This window comes from Lissotriton helveticus, chromosome 5_1 (genome assembly GCF_964261635.1).
Source record: "Lissotriton helveticus chromosome 5_1, aLisHel1.1, whole genome shotgun sequence".
NCBI lineage: Eukaryota > Metazoa > Chordata > Amphibia > Caudata > Salamandridae > Lissotriton > Lissotriton helveticus.
Genome location: NC_136065.1, coordinates 1,393,500,717 through 1,393,521,632, shown reverse-complemented (window position 1 = coordinate 1,393,521,632; position 20,916 = coordinate 1,393,500,717). Strand labels below are relative to the sequence as shown.

General features: G+C 48.6%; 1 protein-coding gene across 12 annotated transcripts in view; it reads left to right on the top strand.

Moving 5' to 3' along the window:
• Window positions 1-20,916, top strand: part of SYCP1 (synaptonemal complex protein 1) — a 6,803,167-nt gene that overhangs the window by 5,188,146 nt on the left and 1,594,105 nt on the right. For 11 of the 12 annotated variants that reach the window (XM_078644363.1, XM_078644366.1, XM_078644361.1 and 8 more), the window contains one exon: window positions 19,860-19,976. The exons of the other annotated variant lie outside the window; for it this stretch is intronic. In XM_078644363.1, coding sequence (XP_078500489.1) covers window positions 19,860-19,976 — 117 coding nt within the window. The remainder of the gene's footprint in view (window positions 1-19,859; window positions 19,977-20,916) is intronic. 12 annotated transcript variants of the gene reach the window in all.

Sequence of the window (20,916 nt, the reverse complement as noted above, 5' to 3'; positions counted from 1 at the left end):
CCCCTATCTGAAACTATCGCTGATGGCAAACCATGTAACCTTACCACCGAGCCCACAAACACTGAAGCCAACTCCCTTGCTGTTGGGACCTTAGGTAGCGGAATAAAATGTGCCATTTTAGTGAATAAACAACTACTACAACTAATATGGCAGTAAACTCAGACATAAGGGGACGGTCCGTTACAAAATCCATACTTAACGTATGCCAAGGGGCAGGAGGAACTGGCAGTGGATATAAAAGACCAGAGGGACTAGAATGTGAGGGCTTACTAATGGCACACACAGGGAAAGATGCAACAAAGACCTGCACATCATGAGCCAACGTATCCCACCAAAACCATCGCAAACAAAACTCCTTAGTCTTTGCCATTCCAGGATGGGCCAATCAAGAAAGAACAGGAATTACCTGCCTAGGGAAGTTTAAGGCCTAAAACTAGGTCCTATAATATTAAGAAAACACCTCTCAACCCACAAGAACCATTCTCAACACATTGTTGCAAAATTTAGAAAAAGTGTCTTTTATTATTATTCAATTAATGGATGAATACAATTATTGAATGCTCTTGACATCATAGAGATCAATAAAATTTCATATCATAATTTATCATTTCAGACAGGGTTTATTTAAGCATAACATAACAACATCCCACACGCCCAACACAACAGTTATACCAACCTACATACACATCTCATCACACAATGCACACAACTCCGCGGGGTGTCATTGCCAGTAATTGATCTGAGAGAAATAGATGGAACAATCCCAGATCACACAGATAATCGCCAGATGGAAGAAAACGCCAACGCATGTTTCGGTGTCAGACCCCAGCCGGGGCTACACCTTCATCAGGGCGGGAGTAAGGAAGGGCAAGGAGGGAAGGAATCACTATCCAAATGTCGAAATCGCACCGCAACGTAACTCGTACGAGTTACGTTGTGACGCCATTTCAACATTTGGATCCAGGAGGAAGTTTTGCTGCCCCTCGTACCATCAGCCATATCCTTGATTCGCTGACGATCCCGTCGTTTCATAAAGTACGCCCCGGAACCTTCTTGGTCTAATTGGTTGTATCCAGTGACTCCATCCTGTCCTTACCGCGCTGGAGACCTCTTTGAACGACTTTGAGGCCTTCTATACCCAGGAAAGCGCTGGTAACCTATTGTCCCGTTTATTCATTCTTCACTCTCCATTCGAGTGATTCCCTGGTAGCCTCATCATATGCGGCCCCCAGTTTTAAACTTTATGATTGATTTTTCCCTCCTAGAGTTCTGATTCAAAATGAATTGTTGAATAGTGATTCCGTCCCTCCTTGCCCTTCCTTACTGGTACGCTCCCCTTCAGTCCAACTTGGTAAACACAGTGGCATGCTTCAACTGATCTAATAACACAGGGATCAAGGGAAGGGGGTACTTATTTTTTATTGTGACCTTGTTGAGAGCCCTATAGTCTACACACACGCGCAGACTACCCTCCTTCTTTGGTATGAAAAAAATAGCAGCTGACACAGGCAAAGAGGATGGGCGTATAAAACCATTTGCCAACATCTCGTCCAATTATGCCTTCAAATGTTGTTCCTCCGTTTCCGACAGAGCATATATTCGACTGTATGGTAATGTAGCACCTGGCGCTAAATCAATGCGACAGTTGAAAGGACGATGCAGCGGAAGGCTATTGGCCTTACCTTTGTCAAACACATCGCTAAACAGGGCGTACGGGGTCAGTATATCCCTTACATCACCCACTACCCCTGCAGCACAAGTCAACGGAGTAACCCAATCTGTTGCAACCTGATAACAACTCTGCAAACAATGACCAGAATCCAAGGTGACAGTTCGCCTTACCCAATCTATCCGAGTATGGTGCTTCTGCAGCCAAGGTACCCCGAGGACAATCCCAAAGGAAGGAGCATCAATTAGATCAAAACAAATAAACTCTGAATGTCCATTATCACATAGTAAACATATAGGCTCAGTTTGTCATGTTATCGATCCCGAAGACAATTCAGTCCCATCTATAGCGCGTACAGGTTCTGGCTGTTCCTTGAAAACACAGGGAACCAGCAACCTTTCCGCTAACTGGATGTCCATGAAATTCCCAGTCGCCCCAGAATCAAGCAGCACTGATAAAGTGGTTCTATTACTGTTTCAAGATCACCAAACAAGCAGATATGAAAAAATGCCGCGGAACCCTTTGTACAGCCCCTGCCACTTCATATGACGCATTGTTTTCTTCCACATCCATAATACCACCCTGTTTACTCACAAACGCCACAGTGTTCTTTGGAGGGAAGCTAGATGGTTTAACCGGACATTCACGGGCATAATGACCCCCCTTGCCACAATAAAGACATAGGTTTTGGGCTTGCCATCTTCCCTTTTTCTCACTGGTCACCGGGCCTGTAACCCCACCTATTTCCATGGGTTCAGGACCTGATTTCAATTCTACAGGATGTTTTACTTCAATCCTTGTTGGCAGTACACGCGAGGCCTGATAACGATTCCGCTCCCCACGCCTTTCCAGTAACCGATGATTTAATTTTACCACTAAGTCTATAAAGGCTACACAATCATCAGGGGGATACACTACTTGGGATACAATATGTTTTAGCTCCTCACATAATCCCTGATAAAAGAGAGAGGTTCTTTTAGCCATGGGCCATTGTGTCTCTGATACCAAGCAGTTAAACGAGGACACATATGTCATTAGATCCTGCTTGCCCTGCCTCAATTTTAACAGTTCAGCATCGCTAGCCTGCATGAAAGCATGTTAAGCGAACAAACACCGCATCTGTTCTTTAAAGGCCAGATAATTATATAGCACAGGATCATCATTATCCACTAATGGTACTGCCCACAAGGCAGCTGTACCTGACAAGTAGGATATAATAAAGGCAACTTTGGCAGAATCATCAGGGAATGCCGTAGGACGACATATAAAATGCAGATGACACTGATTCATAAACGTGCTATATTTATTACAATCACCTGAAAACCGTTCGGGGACAGCCAGAGGAACAGGGACAGGAGTGGTCACAGTAACTGATATCGGGGTGCTTCCTCCCACCCCCTGTCCAGTCCCTCTATCAAATTGAAAAGTGGCAGGTTGTATTATGGGCCCCTGACCCCTCGTCTGATCTCTTGCCCTGAAAGCGGTCAGCTCTTGACGTAACCCCAAATTCTCCTGTCTTAAGTCCTGGACCTGTGACTGGAGGGATGATATGGCACCCATTAAATCCTGCAATGTAGGAGTACCTTTCCCTCCTACTGCGTTCCCAGTCTCGTCCATCCTCGCCCAGGCAGTGTAAATAAAATTTGGGCTTGTTATTCTGTCAAAACGCACACCATCTGACTATGCCCAACACTGCAGGAACGAGGATTGCCCCATTCTCTGCCACCACCCCTGTAATGTCCACTGATTTTCAAACACAGTGAACCTATCACTGGGGTACCGGGAGAGGGTGGGAAAAGGAAAATGGGCAAAGACAAGACACGGAAATCAAGAAAAAACACCTCTTCCGGCCTCCTCCTTCCCCTATTCTATAAAGCATAGGGCACGGACAGCACCTGCATAAGGAGACAAATAACAATCCTTATACCTGCAGTAGATGTCTCAATAAACATGCAGACACAAGCCAGGCCTTGATATAAATGAAGAAACCCTTACCAGTCCAGGCTAGTGATGTTTCCTCATACTGGAGTCCAGGGATACCACGAAGACTCAATGTCCCAGAATACCACTCCTCTCTTTGGAAGGACTAATATCACTCCAGGGGAAAAAATCTGTAAACAGAGAAAAACCCCTACTGTGTAGAGGCCAAATATAAGGCAACCCGAAAAATACAATGAAAATAGTGGCCACTACTAAATAAATAAAGAAAAACGCGATTAACCAACACACTCACGTTTTGACCCAAACTCCACACAACGACGTGGAGAGGTAATTAAAGTTCAGGCAGTGAAGGGGACGCAAATCACCGGTACAGTGATATCGCGTTTGATGTCCAAGCACAAGGGATTCCACAATAACGAGAGTTTATTATTGAATCATAAGGCTCCTCAAAGCTGCAAAGATGCTTCCATTTGGCCCAGGAACAACAGCAGAAAACTCCGATTTTTACCGCAGGTGGTCCAACATGCAGCCTGACCCGAACCAAGAGCAGGCAGGAAATGAAGGGGTCCCAAGCAAAACAACGATCCACACGAAGACACGGAGGCACTGGAAACTACAAGAACAAGATCCTCCGGGTGAGCTTAACTCTGTAGATAACAAGCATTGCTTTCAGCTCAGACACTCCCCTTTGTAGGCTCCTACCAGACATGTGACCAAGAATGTGCATGAAGATTGAGACAGGACTGCGGGAACCTAGACTAATACCTAACACTTTATAACGAAACACGTGTCGGCTGCCAATCCACCGCTCTACAGGAGGCCTACTGTATTATGCCCTCCATCCCTATAACACCGCGTCTTTGTAATTTTTGCTTTTGAACTAAATGTATTGAGAACATTGCCATATTTGTGTCTTTTTTAGTTATTAAATTAAATTAAACAGCAAACTATTCATTGCTTCTTGTTTAAATTGAGTAGCGTAGAACTGGATAACTTTCCGCAAATTAATTAATGAACAGATCAGAGTGCCGAGGTCTATTTCTATACATGGCACTACAAATCCTGTTAACAGCACCCACACGCCAATGCCTGGTAACACGCTTGTATAATGCGTCACAGGGAGAACAGAGTCAAGCCCGGAAGGGATCGCTCCAGAGGTGGGAGGAGGCAGTCGAAAACCTTATAGACATAAAAGACTGGGACTAGGGTTGTACACAAATGCAGTTACTAACATCAAATTGCAATCTGTGCATTATTCATTTGAAATTTCTACATCAAATATATTATACTCCGGCAAAATTAGAATTATTACGAACTGAGACCAGATGACAATTGCCACAGATGCAGCGCTTATAATGCCGATTTCTATACATGGCTTGGGAATGCTTCTAGCTCCAATTATATTGGCAGGATTTACCAGTACTCTTACGACCATGCTGTCTGAGCAGATACCAAAAGGCTCTGCTAGGCTGTCTGTTAGGAATCGACAAGTTTTGGCAGGTTAGGAGATAAAAGCTAATGGCTGTGCCGTTATTACTAGCCAAACGCTATATCACACTAAGATGGGGTAGTAAGCTCCCACCTAGATACACAGATTGGGTCTCAGATATGACTTACTGCAAAGAGACAATAGAAATATACGCAGATGACCTACCGCAGGCCTCTAGACTTAGAGATTTCTGGGAACCTTTAGTGCAATACCTTAGGTCCACAAAAGATGAGGATTGAACATATACCACAGTGTATAGATTAGGCTTGATTAGGCTTAAGGGGTGGTGTGGCAATGATGTGGAAAGTAAGCTAAATGTCAATGATGATAAGCAATGAACTTGTTGATGGGTGTATCCTGTACGAATATCATACTGTAAAATGTATGCATGGACATGAATGTAAGACCTTCACGATACGCAGTTATATGTACCAAATAATGCCATGCTGTGTAACCTTGTGGTTTTTGCTCTGCTACCAGGAATAATAATAATAATAAAACATCTGCCTTTTTAGTGGCAATATTATCTCTCAGGAGGGTGAGGTAATTGCAAGCTCTGTCATACAAGCCTCCTTTCCTGATCATCGTCTCTGAAGAGTTGGTACTTCCTCTTAGGGCCTGTTTCTTACCAAAAGTGGTAACCCCATTTTACATCCGACAATCTGTCACCCTGACCATTTTCTATTCCCCTCTGCATCCCTCTAAAGTAGAGGAGCAACTCCACCATCTGGACCCAGAAGAGTGTTGTTGCTCTACCTTGACCAGAAAAAAAGTCTGGGTGGACAACCAACTCTTCGTGGGGTACTTGGGAGTTAATTTCGTACGGTGCAGAAAAGGCTGATCTCTCGCTGGGTTGTCCTTTGCATCAAAATTTGCTATGCTCTGGTCAAAAAGCAGTCTCTTGAAAGCTTAAGGACTCATTCTACTAGAGGAAAGGCAGCTACCACGGCATTGCAACGTAGAGTCCAAGGGGCAGATGTATCAAGATTCTATTTAGCGATCTCTAAATAGCGATTTTTAAGGAATCGCTATTTAGAAATCCTAAAATGGAATGTATGTAAAAAATCGCTATTTTTTTGCGATTTCTTAGTCTTCCTTATTTGCGAATTCGCAATTTGCGAATTCGCAATTGAAGGATAATTTCCCATTCATTCCTATGGGCCAGGAGGCCCATAGGAATGATAGTCAAATTAATCTCAATTAGCGAATCGCAATTTGCTAATCGCACAGTGAGATTAATTTCAAGGGTGCAGGGGTGTCTCAAGGACACCCTGCTGCATCCCTGAAATGTACATGTGTGTGCATGTGGGGCACATACATGCCCTATGTGCATGTGTGTGCGTCACATGCCACCTTCAAAAATGCCAAATTATGCATTTTTAAAAGAATTCGCAAATTAACATCAACTACAAGTTGGTGGTAATTTGTGATTTCTTAATCAAAATTCGCAATTGAAAAATGCTACATACATAGCAATTAAGGAATCGTAAAATTGCGATTCCTTAAATGCTATGGCAAAATAAGGAATCGCAATTTTTTGTGATTCCTTAATTTGCGAAATTTTGATGCATGCCAAAACATGCAAATAGACCGTTTACGATTCGCAAAGGCCGAAATTCTGCGAATTTCGGCCTTTGCAATTCACAAACGGCTTGATACATCTAGGCCCAAGTCTTCAACATTTGTCAGGCAGCAATGTGGGCATCACTGCACACATTCAACAAGCTCTACTGACTTGACAGTCATGTCTGCAGAGACAGCCTTTTAGGCCACTCTGTCCTGCAGGACTTCTTTGTCTAAACTTGTCCTGCAGTCCCTCCTCCGGAGATGGCATTGCTTGGGTATCTATTCAAAGGTAAGCAATCTGCGGCTAGATGTCTATCAGATGGACAAGTTACTTACCTTCTCTAACGCCTTATCTGGGAGAGACAGGATCTAGCTGCAGATTTCCTACAGACCCACCCCTCCTTCCCACTCTGCCGACAGATTTTTAGGGTCAGGGCTGTTCCTTTTCAGGGCCCTAGTTGTTCAGAAACACACCAATATCAGTGCTCTTCTCTGCTCCGTGCTCCTGGCATAGAAGGTCGTGGAAAGTAACTGATTTCAATGCACTGAGGTGGCACCTATATAGGTGACATGGACGTCACAACGGTGGATACGACACTGATGACGTCATGCAGAGACGACTGACGCCACCTATCTAATGTTATTGGTCGGAAATAAAATCTCCAGTATCCAGTCTGACACATGGGAAATTCAAAGGTATGGAATCTCTCTCCCTAATCCGGTACTGCAGGTTAAGAACCTCAGAGGTATGCTTGATGACTGGCTGACATACAAAGAGCAGGTAAACAAAATTGCTTCCAGTGCCTTTTTTACTCTCCAAATGGTAAAGAGAATTGCCCCATTTCCTCCCTTTAACTTGCTTAAAACCGTAGTCATTGCACTTGCATTATCCAGAAAAGACTACTGATATGGGCTTCATCATATTCTACCCCAAAAAATCACTTAATAGATTACAGATCCTGCCAAACGCAGCAGTGCAAATGTTGATGAAATGTTCCCAGATTTGTCTCAGCCTCATCAGCCCTTGGCTCAGGGTTTCTCAAAGACAAATTCAGATGGTCTGTACCAGGCAGGTCCTTACATTCTAGCTCTGCTAAAGATTTAACAGTCCTCAAGCACAGACTGATTACCTGGGGCGCAGGAGTAGCATCCTCTGTATAACTCAAAACTGGAATTGCGGGGGGCGTGGCCAAGATGGCGGCGGAGTAGGACGTGTTTCAAGTCCCTCCGGCGCCGAACCTTGCTAAGCCTTGTGTAGCACTCGCCTGGGCTGTCGGGATCCGACAACCCCCTGCTGCTTCTTATCCCCGGATCCCCGGTGCTGGAAACGGGGACTCCCAGAGCACCTTCGGCAGAGGAGGACGGCCGTACAGCGACTCCGGAGCCGGTGCAGACCTCGCGCGGTGCTCCAGACGGGGGTGCCCTGTGCTGTGTCCATCGGAGACTGCGACCTGCTTAACTGCTCCCGGCCGGCTGGCGACGGACCCCAGACGCCCTCGGGGCGCCGGCCTCTGCCGGCGGAACAGCGGATCCTCCGCGCTTGGTGTGCGAGGTGAGCAGCGAGAGGCGTGGTGATTGCCCTGAGGCCCGGAGGCGCGAAAATGTAGCCCGGGGATCCCCAGCCTGCATTACTAGCAAACGGCGGCCGTCTGGGCTCACCGAGCTGGGTGCCCAGCCTTCCTTCCTGTGCCCGACCCGGAACCGACTGCGTGCCACACCGGGACAGCGTATTCCCCCGGCGCTGCTTAAACAGCACCCTGGGCCCAGTGAGAGCCTTGAGTCGCGGGACCCACAAACGTGAAAATCGAGCCCGGGGATCACGGGCCTGCGGCTACCACAGACGCCCGGTGCGGAACTACCGGACCGGACTGGTTCCTGGCTCCCACAGTGGGCTCTTCATACCGTACCTGCAGGCCGCTTGGGAAGTGGCATAGAGCAACGGGCACCACCAATTCGCCAGCGAGAAGTGGGATACTCCGTGGACTGCTGGGCCTGAAGGTGAGCCCTGCTGGTAAAGGGGCTGGGCACAATCGTGGTCCCCCGCATACAACCCCGAGCTTCGCCTACAGGGAAGGGCACCAGTGACTTGCGGGGTATAACATCTCGGCACGATCCCCCCCTCCGGCTTACCTGATCAACTTTGTGTGAGGGGAGAGGCCGTGATACGGAGAGTGACCAGTGCTGAGACCGACGCGTGTGAGGTGGTCCACCCCACTGCCTGTCCGCCCTGCGGAGACTTTGATCCTGCACCACCCACCGGGCGAACTGGGCATCTGTAGCCTAGAGTTGTTCTTTGGAGCGGGGATCGCTGGCTGGGGCCTGCCACGTGCTCGGAGACGGGCGCCTCACTGGAGGGGTGGTGAGTCCGTCGGACGGTTTATTGATTCACTGGCCGACCAACGTTGGAACGCCTGTATTCGCCCCTGCTCCTGGCACAGACGCCTGCACTCCAACTAGGGCAGCGAAACTGAGTGGTGGGGCCTCCTCCATTGCGCCCTTGTCTGGCGGTTTCGCACGGAGTTCGCCACCTGGGATTTCCTGCCCCGCTCCCTGTCTGGAGTTGCCTGGGACTACGCACCTGACACCGCTTCGGAGTGGCCTCCACCGGGTCTGTTGGACGGGGCTGTTATTGCCTAACGCCCTCTGGAGTAGTGGGCCCAACGAGCAGAGGCCATGACCAACCAAGCGCGTAAAGGAAAGCCGGGCAAGGACGCCCCTCCGAGGTGCTCTCAGCAGCCGGCGTCGCCTGGCACAAGCACCTCGCCCAAGTCAAGGGATGATGAAGCACCTGCCACCAAAGCTTTCATGCTGGAGCTGTTTTCGGCCATAAAAGAGGATATCTCGGAGCTCCGCTCCCAGCTCGCCTCGGACCTCCGGGAGGTGAGGAGGGATGTGGATGACATTGGAGAACGGGTGGCCACGTTGGAGGAGCATGACTTAGGGGTCGCTGACGAGGTGCACCAGCTCCAACAAGATGTGATCCGCCTCACGGAACAGAACTTAGATCTCCAGGCACATGCGGAGGACCTGGAAAATAGATCCCGCCAGAATAATATCCGTATTCGAGCGGTGCCCTGGGATGGGGAGGCTGGAGACCTGCGGGGCTACGTGGAGGCCCTTTTTCTGCAGATTATGGGTGAGGAAGATCTTCACGAAATCCGCATGGATAGAGTCCATAGAGTGGGCCTGCCTAGAAGCGGTGGAGCTCCCCCCCTGACATCCTCGTTTGTGTCCATGACTTTCAGTTGAAAGAACGCATACTTAAGAAGGCACGGGGGCTCCCCACGCTGCAATTTCGGGATCACCACCCCCAGCTCTTTCAGAACTTAGCAGCTTCGACTCTTCAGAAACGACGCAAATTTCGACCAGTTACCTCCTTCCTGCGCGACCAAAATGTGGCCTACTCCTGGGGCCATCCCTTCAGACTCATCTTCAGATGGCAAAACAGATTGGTGCAGCTTCGATCCCTGCAGGCCGCCAAGGATCTCCTGGGACTGGACAACGCGGCCCCCTCCCCGAGAGGGGGGGCTCCCCATCGAGGCGGAGAAGGCGCTCTCCCTCCTGGCGCCGAGTAGGCAATGCGACCGCGTTGAGGAGGCTGGATCCCGCGGCTAGTCTTCAAGAGCAGGGGGCTGCAGTCGCATCCGTGACCACGGTCACAGTAGCTTCATCGCAGGACAGCTCCAGAGCGGCCTGAACTTTGGTCGAATGAATGGTTTGTGTCGAAGGGACACCTTCGGATCAGGTACCGTGGGTACTTATGTACTTATTGGGAAGACACCCCGGTACGGCCCACTGGGGGATCACTGACTATCCCCCGGGCCCCCTTTCCCTACGGAGGCCCGAACCTATTCATGGTATGGAACTGTCAATTCCTTTGATCTGTTTGGGGGGCTTTCCCCTTGCCTCTCCCCACTGTTTCACTCTGTTCTGTTGTTCTGTGAGGGGTTTTCGGGGACCAGGGGGAGAGATGGGGTTTGGGTGGGCTCCTGTGGGAGGAGGGGATGTTGGGGAATAGGGGGACGGTGGTGGTGACCTAGTTGGATGCGTGTGGATGGATGCCTGTTGTTGGACTGCTGTCTGTTGTAGGAGAACGATACCATGCCACGACTCTGGGCTGCCTCGTGGAGGGGAGTTGGTGGGGGTTTTTGGCGAGGTGCGCGCAGCGAGGGGGGAGGTCTACCTACGCCATGTTACTTAATGTAGGTACGTGGAACGTGAAAGGTATGAACTCCCCGCAAAAGCGTCAGAAAATCTGGAAATATGTGCAAGACCATCATTTAGATGTGGTGGGCCTCCTGGAGACTCACCTAGCGCGCAAGGACGAGTTGCGCCTCAAACATAAAACCTTCCCCATTATCTATAGATCATCGGCCACCACGAAGCATAGGGGCGTAGCCCTTCTCTTCCGATCTACTCTTCACTTTCAGCCCTTGGGTGTGCGCAGCGATAAGGATGGGCGTTGGCTGATGGTCAAAGGGTTGTTGTTTGACAGAATGTGCACCTTTGTGGTGGTGTATGCTCCGAATGTGGGCCAGAATAGCTTTTTACAGGACCTGCTGCGGAGGGCGGATGACTTTATGGAGGGTGCCCTGTTTGTGTTCGGTGATTTTAACCTGGTTTGGTGCAAGAAAGTGGATAGCTCCCACAGTCAGAGATCGGACACTGGGGTGTTTTCCGCTAAAACTCAATGACGGGTGGTTGACCTGGGGCTGGTGGACGGGTGGCGCTCTTTCCATCCCCCCTCTCGAGATTACACCTTCTTCTCCCATGTCCACCACACCTACTCCCGCCTGGACCACATTTTTTTAAGCCAGTCCCTTAGAGGAGATGTCCGCGACACCCGTATGTTCCCGCTCTCGGTCTCTGACCATAGCTTGCTAGTACTAGGCCTACATTGGTCAGCAAGGGGGGATGGCCTCCGCAAATGGTATTTCCCGGCCTCGCTTGTCCGGGATGACACCTCGTGTAAAGAACTGCGCAAGACCATACGAGAATTTTTCGATCTTAATCCCGTATCTGACACGTCGGTGTTTACCACCTAGGATGCCTTTAAGGCTTCCACAAGAGGTACTTGCTTGGCCCTTAATGCCCAACTTAACAGGCTGCGCCGTAAAGAGCGTGAGGAACTGGAGAGTGAACTCTCCATTCTTGAACAGAAACATAAACAGAACCCTTCTAGGCTGACCATTCGCCCATTAACGGCGGTCAGGGGGAAGCTTAGAGCCCACTACAATAACAGAGCGGAGTTCACTCTATTGAAACTTCGACGCCTCTCCTATGCTCAGGGGAACAAGGTGGGGAGACATTTGGCTCGCCAGCTCCGAGACAAGCAAGAGCGGGAATATGTGGGAGGGATTCTGGACACAGCGGGGACCCTGCACCATCGAGATGAAGCCAAGGCCGATCTCTTCGGCCGTTTCTACGAGGCTCTCTACAGGGGGGAGCCCTCTGATCCTGGAGCCCAGCGGAATTACTTGAGGGAGCTTCCGCTGCCCCGAGTCTCCGCGGAGTGGAATGGATTGTTGGAAGCCCCGTTCACTAGAGAAGAAGTTCTAGCTGCTATTAACAACTTGAAGCCCCACAAGGTTCCTGGGCCAGATGGCTATACCGCACTCTTCTATCAGACCTTTGCGTCTGAGGTGAGCGACTTTCTGGTCTCCCTTTTTAACGCCATGGCGGACACTGGGGAAACAACGGGCTCAATGGCCGAAGCCGTGATCTCCGTTATTCCCAAACTGGGGAAGGACCCATCCAAATGCTCCTCCTACCGGCCGATAGCCCTCCTCAACATCGACGGTAAACTGTATTCCTCCATCATAGCAGGGAGGCTCCAGGACCTGATGCCGGCTCTCATTTACCCCGATCAATCTGGCTTTATTAAGGGGTGCCAGACCCATGATAACACAAGGAGAATCATCCATCTGATTGAGAAGGCTCACAGGTTCTGGATTCCGGTGATCCTGGTGGGCCTTGATGCCGAAAAGGCCTTTGATCAAGTGGACTGGGGCTTTTCATTTCGCACCTTGGAGGCTTTCGGCTTTTCAGCTAAATTCATCTCGATGGTGAGAGCGAATTACAGCGGCCCTCGCTCAATAGTTGCAGTGAATGGACACCTTTCGGCCTTTTTCTCACACTTGAGGGGCACCAGGCAGGGCTGTCCCCTCTCCCCCTTGCTTTTCACCCTGAGTATCGAACCGCTGGCACTCGCAATACGTGAACACGAAGGGATACGGGGCCTTCCCTTCTCCGGGGAGCAGCATAAGATCACCTTATTTGCGGATGTCGTCCTCCTCTCTATTGAGGACCCAGCCCGTTCCCTCCCGCATGTCCAGCAAGTTTTGCTGAGCTTCGAGGGCGTGGCCGGCTTCAAAGTTAATTATGATAAGTCCTTTATTCTTAACCTCACGCTTTCCAAAGCGGAGGTGGATCGGCTACGGCCCCTCACGCCCTTGTCGTGGGCCTCTCGATCCATCCTGTACCTCGGGGTCCGGCTGACTCCCTCGATTGGGCAGCTGTACACCGCAAACTTTCCCCCGCTGCTGGCACAGACTCGTGCGGATCTGGAGCGCTGGAAGACGAAGTACATCTCGTGGCTGGGTAGAATCCATGCCCTTAAAATGGTTCTTCTCCCCAAATTCTTATATCTTTTCCAGGCACTCCCTATACCGCTTGAGGCTGACTTCTTCGGCCATCTTAAAACCCAGATGCTACGGTTTGTCTGGCAAGGAGGACTCGCACGCTTCTCCGTTGGCACTCTTCACCGGCCCCGGAAAGAAGGAGGATTGGGCCTCCCTGATATGCACTTATACTATAAGGCCGCGCAATTGCGGGTATTGGTGGAGTGGTCCCAACAACTCTCGGAGAAGCACTGGTTGCACATGGACAGATGTGTAGCGGGTCGATCGATTTGGGATCTGGCATGGAAACCCAAACACGACAGGCCCAGGAATGCTTACATTAGTACACCCACTAGCACTACTCTAAAGGTTTGGGACACGGTGACGGGTGATGACCGCTGGACTACGTTCCCCTCTCCCTTTACTCCACTACACTTTAACCCGGCCTTCCCACCGGCGCTGCATGAAGGACCCTTTGACGTCTAGCAGGAGGGTGGCTGTTGCGCTCTTACACATCTGTTTCATGGCCACGCTACTCTCACCTTTGACAATTGTATGCGGGACTACGGAGTGCCTCGGTCCGAGCGCTTCCGCCATGTCCAATTGCTCCACTGGGCGACGTCCCCTGCGGTCAATGCCGCGTCCACGAGACCCCCCTCCGTCTTTGAGGCCTTCCTCTTGCGCACCTCCTCTATGAAAGGAGTCATCTCCTTCCTCTACAACCTCCTGCTCACTTCCGCAGTGGCGCCTCGCACCCGTTACATGAGCACTTGGGAGGACCTCCTTGGAAGGGACATCTCAGATGCTAAGTGGTCGAGTTTGTGGCGGGACATCACTGTGCATAATCACTCCGTGGAGCTCAGGGAGGCCCCCCCTTAAGACCCTCATGGATTGGTATCTGCATCCCGTCTGCTTGCATCGCATCTTCCCAGCCACCTCTGACAGGTGCTGGAGGGGCTGCGGCCTTCTCGGGGACTTCCGCCACATTTGGTGGGACTGCCCGGTCATCCGCCCATACTGGGAGGAGATTCTGTCCCATGTCAAGGAAATTCTAAGGTATCCAATCGCTGACTCCATGGCTCATGTCCTACTGGGTCTTCGAGACCCGGCGCTCGAATACCAGACCCGAGCGGACAAACGGATTCTATGGTTGTGTGTCGGTGCTGCTAAACTCACCTTGGCAGCAGCATGGAAGAAATGAGAGGCACCGGCGATCTCCCTGTGGCACGCGAGGTTATGGAAACTGCTGAGCATGGAACGGGTGGCGGACATCTTCCTGGGTAACTTCAAGAACTTTATGTTTCGCTGAGGACCCTTGGTGCGCTTCCTCTCCAGGGACTCCCGTCCGCTGTCTGTCTGGCCGCGTTTCGAGCCCTCCACCTATTTCAAGTCTGAGTGTTGTTCTTGGTTTGCCTGCTGATATGAGTGCTGTCACCACCACTGGGGGAGGGGGGAGGGAGGGAGGGGGTTTGTTCCTTGTTCGTTGTTACCATGCGACACATCTCATGGCATCGGCAGCGGACATAAGTCTTACGCAATAGGCTACGATATTTGTTGTGGACAGCCTACCATATGACTGTCCTTCACTGCCATGTCTTTTGCTTTACACCTCTCTCTTCGGACATTGCCGGGACTGCCTTGAGACCTCCAGTTCTGGCCCTTTGATCTGCATGCTGTGCGCTCTATTGCCAGTAACGCCCTGCATCCAAGCCACTACGATTGCCTCCTGTGTGAGGAGATGTGCGGGATTGTCGCTGATTGATCTTCTTCTTCTTTCTTTCTCTCTCTCTTTCTGTGTCTTCCTTTCTTAAAACGAGAAATAAAGGTTTTAAAAAAAAAAAATGGAAATGCCTGCCACTGGAAGTAAAACAGGCTACCTCTCTTATCAGTTTTCGGAAGTCCTTAAAAATCTGGCAGTTTAGGCAAGATTAATTTCCTGATTTTCTCTTTGTTTTTCTGATCTGCATGGGTGCAGCACCAAGACACCACTGGGCATTTGTATGCACTGTATGAATATAAATCAAATCAAAATCTGCGGCCACAGCATGATCCTACCATATAAGGCGTTAATTAAGGTAAGTAACTTGTCCTACAGGAACGCATCTACTCATGCAGATGTTCCCTCACATGCGCTATAATGGACCCTGGCTTAGGGCTATAAGGCCTGTTGTAGGGGTGCCTTACATATAATATAAGCAGTGTACACGGGCATGGCACATAGTGAGTGTGCCATATCGTGTTTTCAGAATGATTTGCACCATTTCATGCATCCTGCAATGGTAATGTGCATGCAGTCTTTTTGTGGGTCCCTTTGAGTGTCATCATAAATGCTGCAGCTCATATGGACCCTCGTTAGTACCCATGCCCTGTGTACCATATGTGCCATTTACCAGGGACTTACAAGGGTGCTGAAGTCCTTGTCAAATGAGGTACAATTCCTACATAGCTCATCATTGATTATAAGCAACTCATAATGATGGAAGTAATGATCTTTGGGATTCTTGCTAAAGTTTGTAAGGACATTCACAGCACACTGGACATCTGAAATATATTGCTAGACAAACAATGTTGGAGACAAGTAACTTATTAATATCTTTTTTTTGTATATTTATACACAGTATGTTTAGGAATGTATCCCTCTTCCCCTGTATAATTATCCCCAGGTGTCAGACTCTATCCCTGAACTTTTGAAGCAATTTTCCCAGATGCTGGTAGATGGCATACAAGTGCCACCCCTGGGCTGTGGAAACATATTTTTATTTTCTGTACTTTCCAACCTGTACCTGTACCTCTCGTCTTTCTTTTCCTCATCATTAGACTAAATTTGGTCTGCATTTCTTTCTTCAGTAAATTCAAACCAGTGTGCAATGGAGCTGTGCCCCTTCCAAGACAGCAAGATTTAACCCATGCAGGGACTGTCACAAATAAATGTCTGTGCCAGACCCCCACAAAGTATGACTTTTGTGTTAGTGATCAGGACACGACTCCAAGTTGTGTGAGGAATTTCCCTCATGAGCCCAAAGTTGAGAAGCAAAACTGTACATCACAGAACATTGGAAGATAATGTTCAAGTCTCACTCCCATTCAAAGTTGAGAGCATGGGGTAGCTCAAGCTCTGGATTTTGTCCCTGCGACAAGTCCTTTTGGTGGTTGAAGTTTCTAGTTAGCCCAAATTGAAGTGAAAGAGGAAGTACAAGAAGGCCAAACAGGACTCATCCCCATCTCACTTCTCTAGCTTCAGAGAAGTCATGAGGGTGTCAGCGTGACATTCAATCTCACATCTGATCCACGAAGGAGCCAATTCCTCAATTGGTCCTGATGCACCTGAGCTCCTGTTTTACTGCAGGAAGTGCAGTCCCTCAAGTCTAAAGAGGCCATAGAAAGGGCTTTGACTTCAGAAGTTGGGACTTCATGTTTTTCCCACTATTTCCTTGTGCAATGAACTCCTTTATGTTACATGTGGCCCAGGGTAGACCAGGAGCATTTCCAATTTACTGAGCTCCCCTTCAGCCTTACCATTGCCCATCAGGTGTTCACCAAAGTAATGGCAGTGCTTGCAGCACATATTTGGAGGTCAGGGATAGTGGTTTTCCCCTACCTCGACGACTGGCTTCTGCAGGAGGGCTTGCCACAGTTATTTGTAGACCATCTAAACAATGGAAATCCTTCTTACATCTCTCAGATTCATGATGATTGTGCTGAAGTCACCCTGGACTCCTCTGCAAAGTCTTCCTTTCATAGAGTCATCCTGGTAATAGTACTGTTCTGGGTCTTCCCTCTATTACAGGTAGACTAGGACATTTGAGCTTTGATCCCAATGTTTCATCCTCGGTCTTGGATCTCAGTGGGAGTGGCTCTGTGTGGTCATGGCTTACTGGCCTCCACTATCCTGCTTGTCGACTATGCCAAGTGGGACAAATGCTGCTGTGGGATCTGAAGTCTTCAGGGGGCTCAGTACCAAGGGTATCATGATGATTGTGCTGAAGTCACCCTGGACTCCTCTGCAAAGTTTTCCTTTTATAGGAGTCATCCTGGATATAGTACTGTTCTGGGTCTTCCCTCTATTAGAGGGAGACTAGGACATTTGAGCTTTGATCCCAATGTTTCAGCCTCTGTCCTGGATCTCAGTGGGAGTGGCTCTGTGTGGTCATGGTTTACTGTCCTCCAGCATCTTGCTTGTCGACTATGCCAAGTGGGACAAATGCTGCTGTGGGATCTGAAGTCTTCAGGGGGCTCAGTACCAAGGGAACCTGTTTGATTCCATCCAGGTGTCGTCGGCCACTGGAACTGACTTTGTGGTGGCAGCATCTTCAGCGTCAGACTCCTCTCCCATTCCCACCCAGGGTTGATGATGGTGACAGATATGTCACTACTGGGCTGGGTTTCTGGGAGAGGAGAAGATCAGTAGACTCTGGTCTCGGGCAGAAATCCGACTCCACCTCAGTCTGCTCTAATTGCTGGCCAGCTTCCTGGTGCTGAAGGCATTCTTGCGGTCCATCAAGGGGAGGCTGGTGCAAGTTCTCAGGGACAACATCATAGTCATGTGGTGAGCAGGTTCGGAGTGGGGCCCTGGGATCTGTGGCAAGTTGGCTGGTCCCTCAGTGACTGTCGCTGCTTGTGAACAACCTGGTGGTAGCTTTGACCACCAGGGCGAACAACCTCAGCTAATAGCACCTGGTGGATCATAAATGGAAACTACATTCATAAGTAGCACAGGGAATCTTCCAGTAATGGGGAGAACCAGATATTTTTGCCAGTCGAGAATGGCGATGTCAAAACGTTTGCACGCTGGAGTTCCAAAGAAGGCTCTCTCTAGGAGATGCATTTAGGCTATAGTGGAGCACGGAACATCTGTATGCCTTAATGCTGCTACATTTCCTGCCCCGAGTTCTGAAGAAGATTAGGAATAACCAGGTCCTAGTCCTATTGGTTCCGGTCTGGGCCAGAAGAGTGTGCTATGCAGCACTTGTGGGCATGAACATCTGTCCCCTGATCATTCTATCCTTTCAGGAGGATTTTATGTCATAGCAGCAGGGCAGGGTCCTGCACCCAGTCCCATGCAATTTATGCCTCATGAAGGGAGATTGAGCGGTGGCAGTTGACTGTGTTCAGTCTTCCTCCTGAGATAGTGTATGTTATCCTTGCTAGGTGGCCCCCTCTGCAAAATCTGTTTCGTCAGGACACCGGGACAAATTTGTGCCTGGTGTGAAGCCCGTAACACAGACCTGTTGCAGGCTAGACATTTTATTGTTGTTTAGACTTCGCCAAGCACAGAATTGTAGTGGGAACCATTAAAAGCCATTTGCCATCCTCTAGTCTTATTTTGCATTTTCCAAACCAACCATGTTTATTTGAATCACCTTTTGTGACATTTATTCCCCCAAACCCTTTGTGATGCCAGATGGTAAGGATCTCAATGTTGTCCTTACTTTCCGTATTTACTCTTCCTTCAAGTCGATGCACAGCTGCTTATTGTGTCTGGTTAGTCTGAAAACTGTTTTCTTTGCCCTAGTGACTTCAGCCCGCCACCTGAGTGAGCTTCAGGCCTTCTTGGTGCAACTGTTGTTAAATCATCATTTTCCAGAGAAACTAGTGTTGGTGACCAGGAAGACAGTTTTGTCAAAAGTCATTACTTCTTTTCTTGTTGGGTAATCCATCACCCTCTCAACGTTCCTTGCTATGCCTCACCTGTTGAATGAGGAGAAGGGACTCCATCAGCTAAACCGAAAAAGAGTTTTGAGCTTTTACGTCAATTGCACCAAAGACCAGTTCTTTCTAAGGTTCTCTGGGGCTAAGAAAGGTAAGGTGGTGCAGAAAATAACCTTGTCCAGGTAGATAGTACTCTGCGTTAAGACCTGTTACACATTAGCAAAGAAGCAGCCCCAGATGGACAGAGGGCTCATTTCATCAGACCTCAGGCTGCTACTACTGCGTTGGCATGCAGAGTGCCTTTTCTTGACATCTGTCAGGCTGTGACGTAGGTTTCAGTGCATACGTTCATGAAGCACTGCTGCCTTGACAGTCAGGCCCAACAGGAGGGGCGTTTTGCCCGTTCGGTCCCACAGGACATTTTGGTTTGAGTCAACTCCACAGACCCTCCACCTTGGAGATGTACTGCTTTGGTATATATTCTACATGTGAGGAATCTGAGGTTTGAAGTACCTACCAGACTAACATGCTACTTACCTTCAGTGACAACAGGTTCCACACCACCCTGTCATTTCTAGTGCAATGCCCTCTTTTTAGCATCTAAAAAGATTTTAAATTAGAGATCTGCACATTGGTACCTCTGAATGTTTTGTGCTCTGCATCTGATGGGACAAAAAGTCAAGAAAGAAACTGGTAGCATCGCTCAGGGTTTCCACTTATAGGAGGTTCTGCTCCAAAACTTCCAAGACGGAACCAAGTCATCACAGAGCTGCACTATACCACCTACCAGCGCATGGGAACATTCCTTGGAAAGTTTTAGGATCCAGTCTGGCCCAAGGTGATTATTCTAATCTGTGTATACATAGATTAGCACCAGAAAGAGCAATAATGAAGGTAAGTAACTTGTTGTTTTGGTTCATTATAGGTGAATAAGCTCAAAATAGAGCTGGAATATTCAACAGCACAATATGAGGAAAGAGCTGAAGGCTATAAAAATGTAATAGAGAAGAAAAGTATGGATGAAGCAAGACTTCGCGAAGAGGTAAACCAAATGTATGCTTTTTTTAGGATATTTAGTCGCAGAATTCTGATTAGTGAAAATTCACATTTTTAATGATCATCTTCTTGTAATAATCGCTAATGAAAAATAAAAAGTCGAGAGATGTAAATGTCCATAATTATTTCACAAATACAAAGGATAGTGCACAGAGCAGAGCAATCCAGACAGTAGCATGAGCAGTAAGATGCACAGTTGGATGGTGAGAATAGAACTCACACCTCTACTCAGCATCATAATCAAAGGGGGTGTGGCTTGCCAAGCTTCATGATAGCTGCAGTTACAGTGAGCTCTGGTTAAGCCCAGGCCTCCAGACCGCATTTCGTTGTTGGAACCAAGACTGTTGACCGGCAGCTCATAATGAACGTACGAGGCACACATTATTGTGATCTCGCCGGGTGCTCCTATCGCCGGAGGACTACCGGCCACATGCATCAATGTTCCCGTTTGCGAATTCTTAATTGCGAAAATTAGGGAATCGCAATTAAGAATTCGCAAACGGCTATGCATTAAAAAATCACCATTTTTTTGCGATTCCTTCATTTTCCTTAATTGCGATTCACAATTTGCGAATCGCAATTAAGGAATCCCTTTCCATTGATTCCTATGGGCCTCTGAATGTGAAGGCATTATCATTTTGCGATTTGCAATTGAGGAATCGCAAAATGAGAATGCAATTTCAAGGGTGCAGGGGGGGGGTCCAATGGACCCCCCCCTGCACCCCTGAAATGTACCTTAAAGTGCTTTTTTCACACACACATGCCCAAAGGGCATGTGTGTGTTTAAAATGAAACTTTCAAAAATGCACTTTTGTGCATTTTTGAAAGTTTTCAAAAATTACCATGAAGGTTAACTTCATGGTAATTTACCACTTCCAATTTGCGATTTCGCAATTTAAAAAAAATTATGCATTGCATTTAAGAAA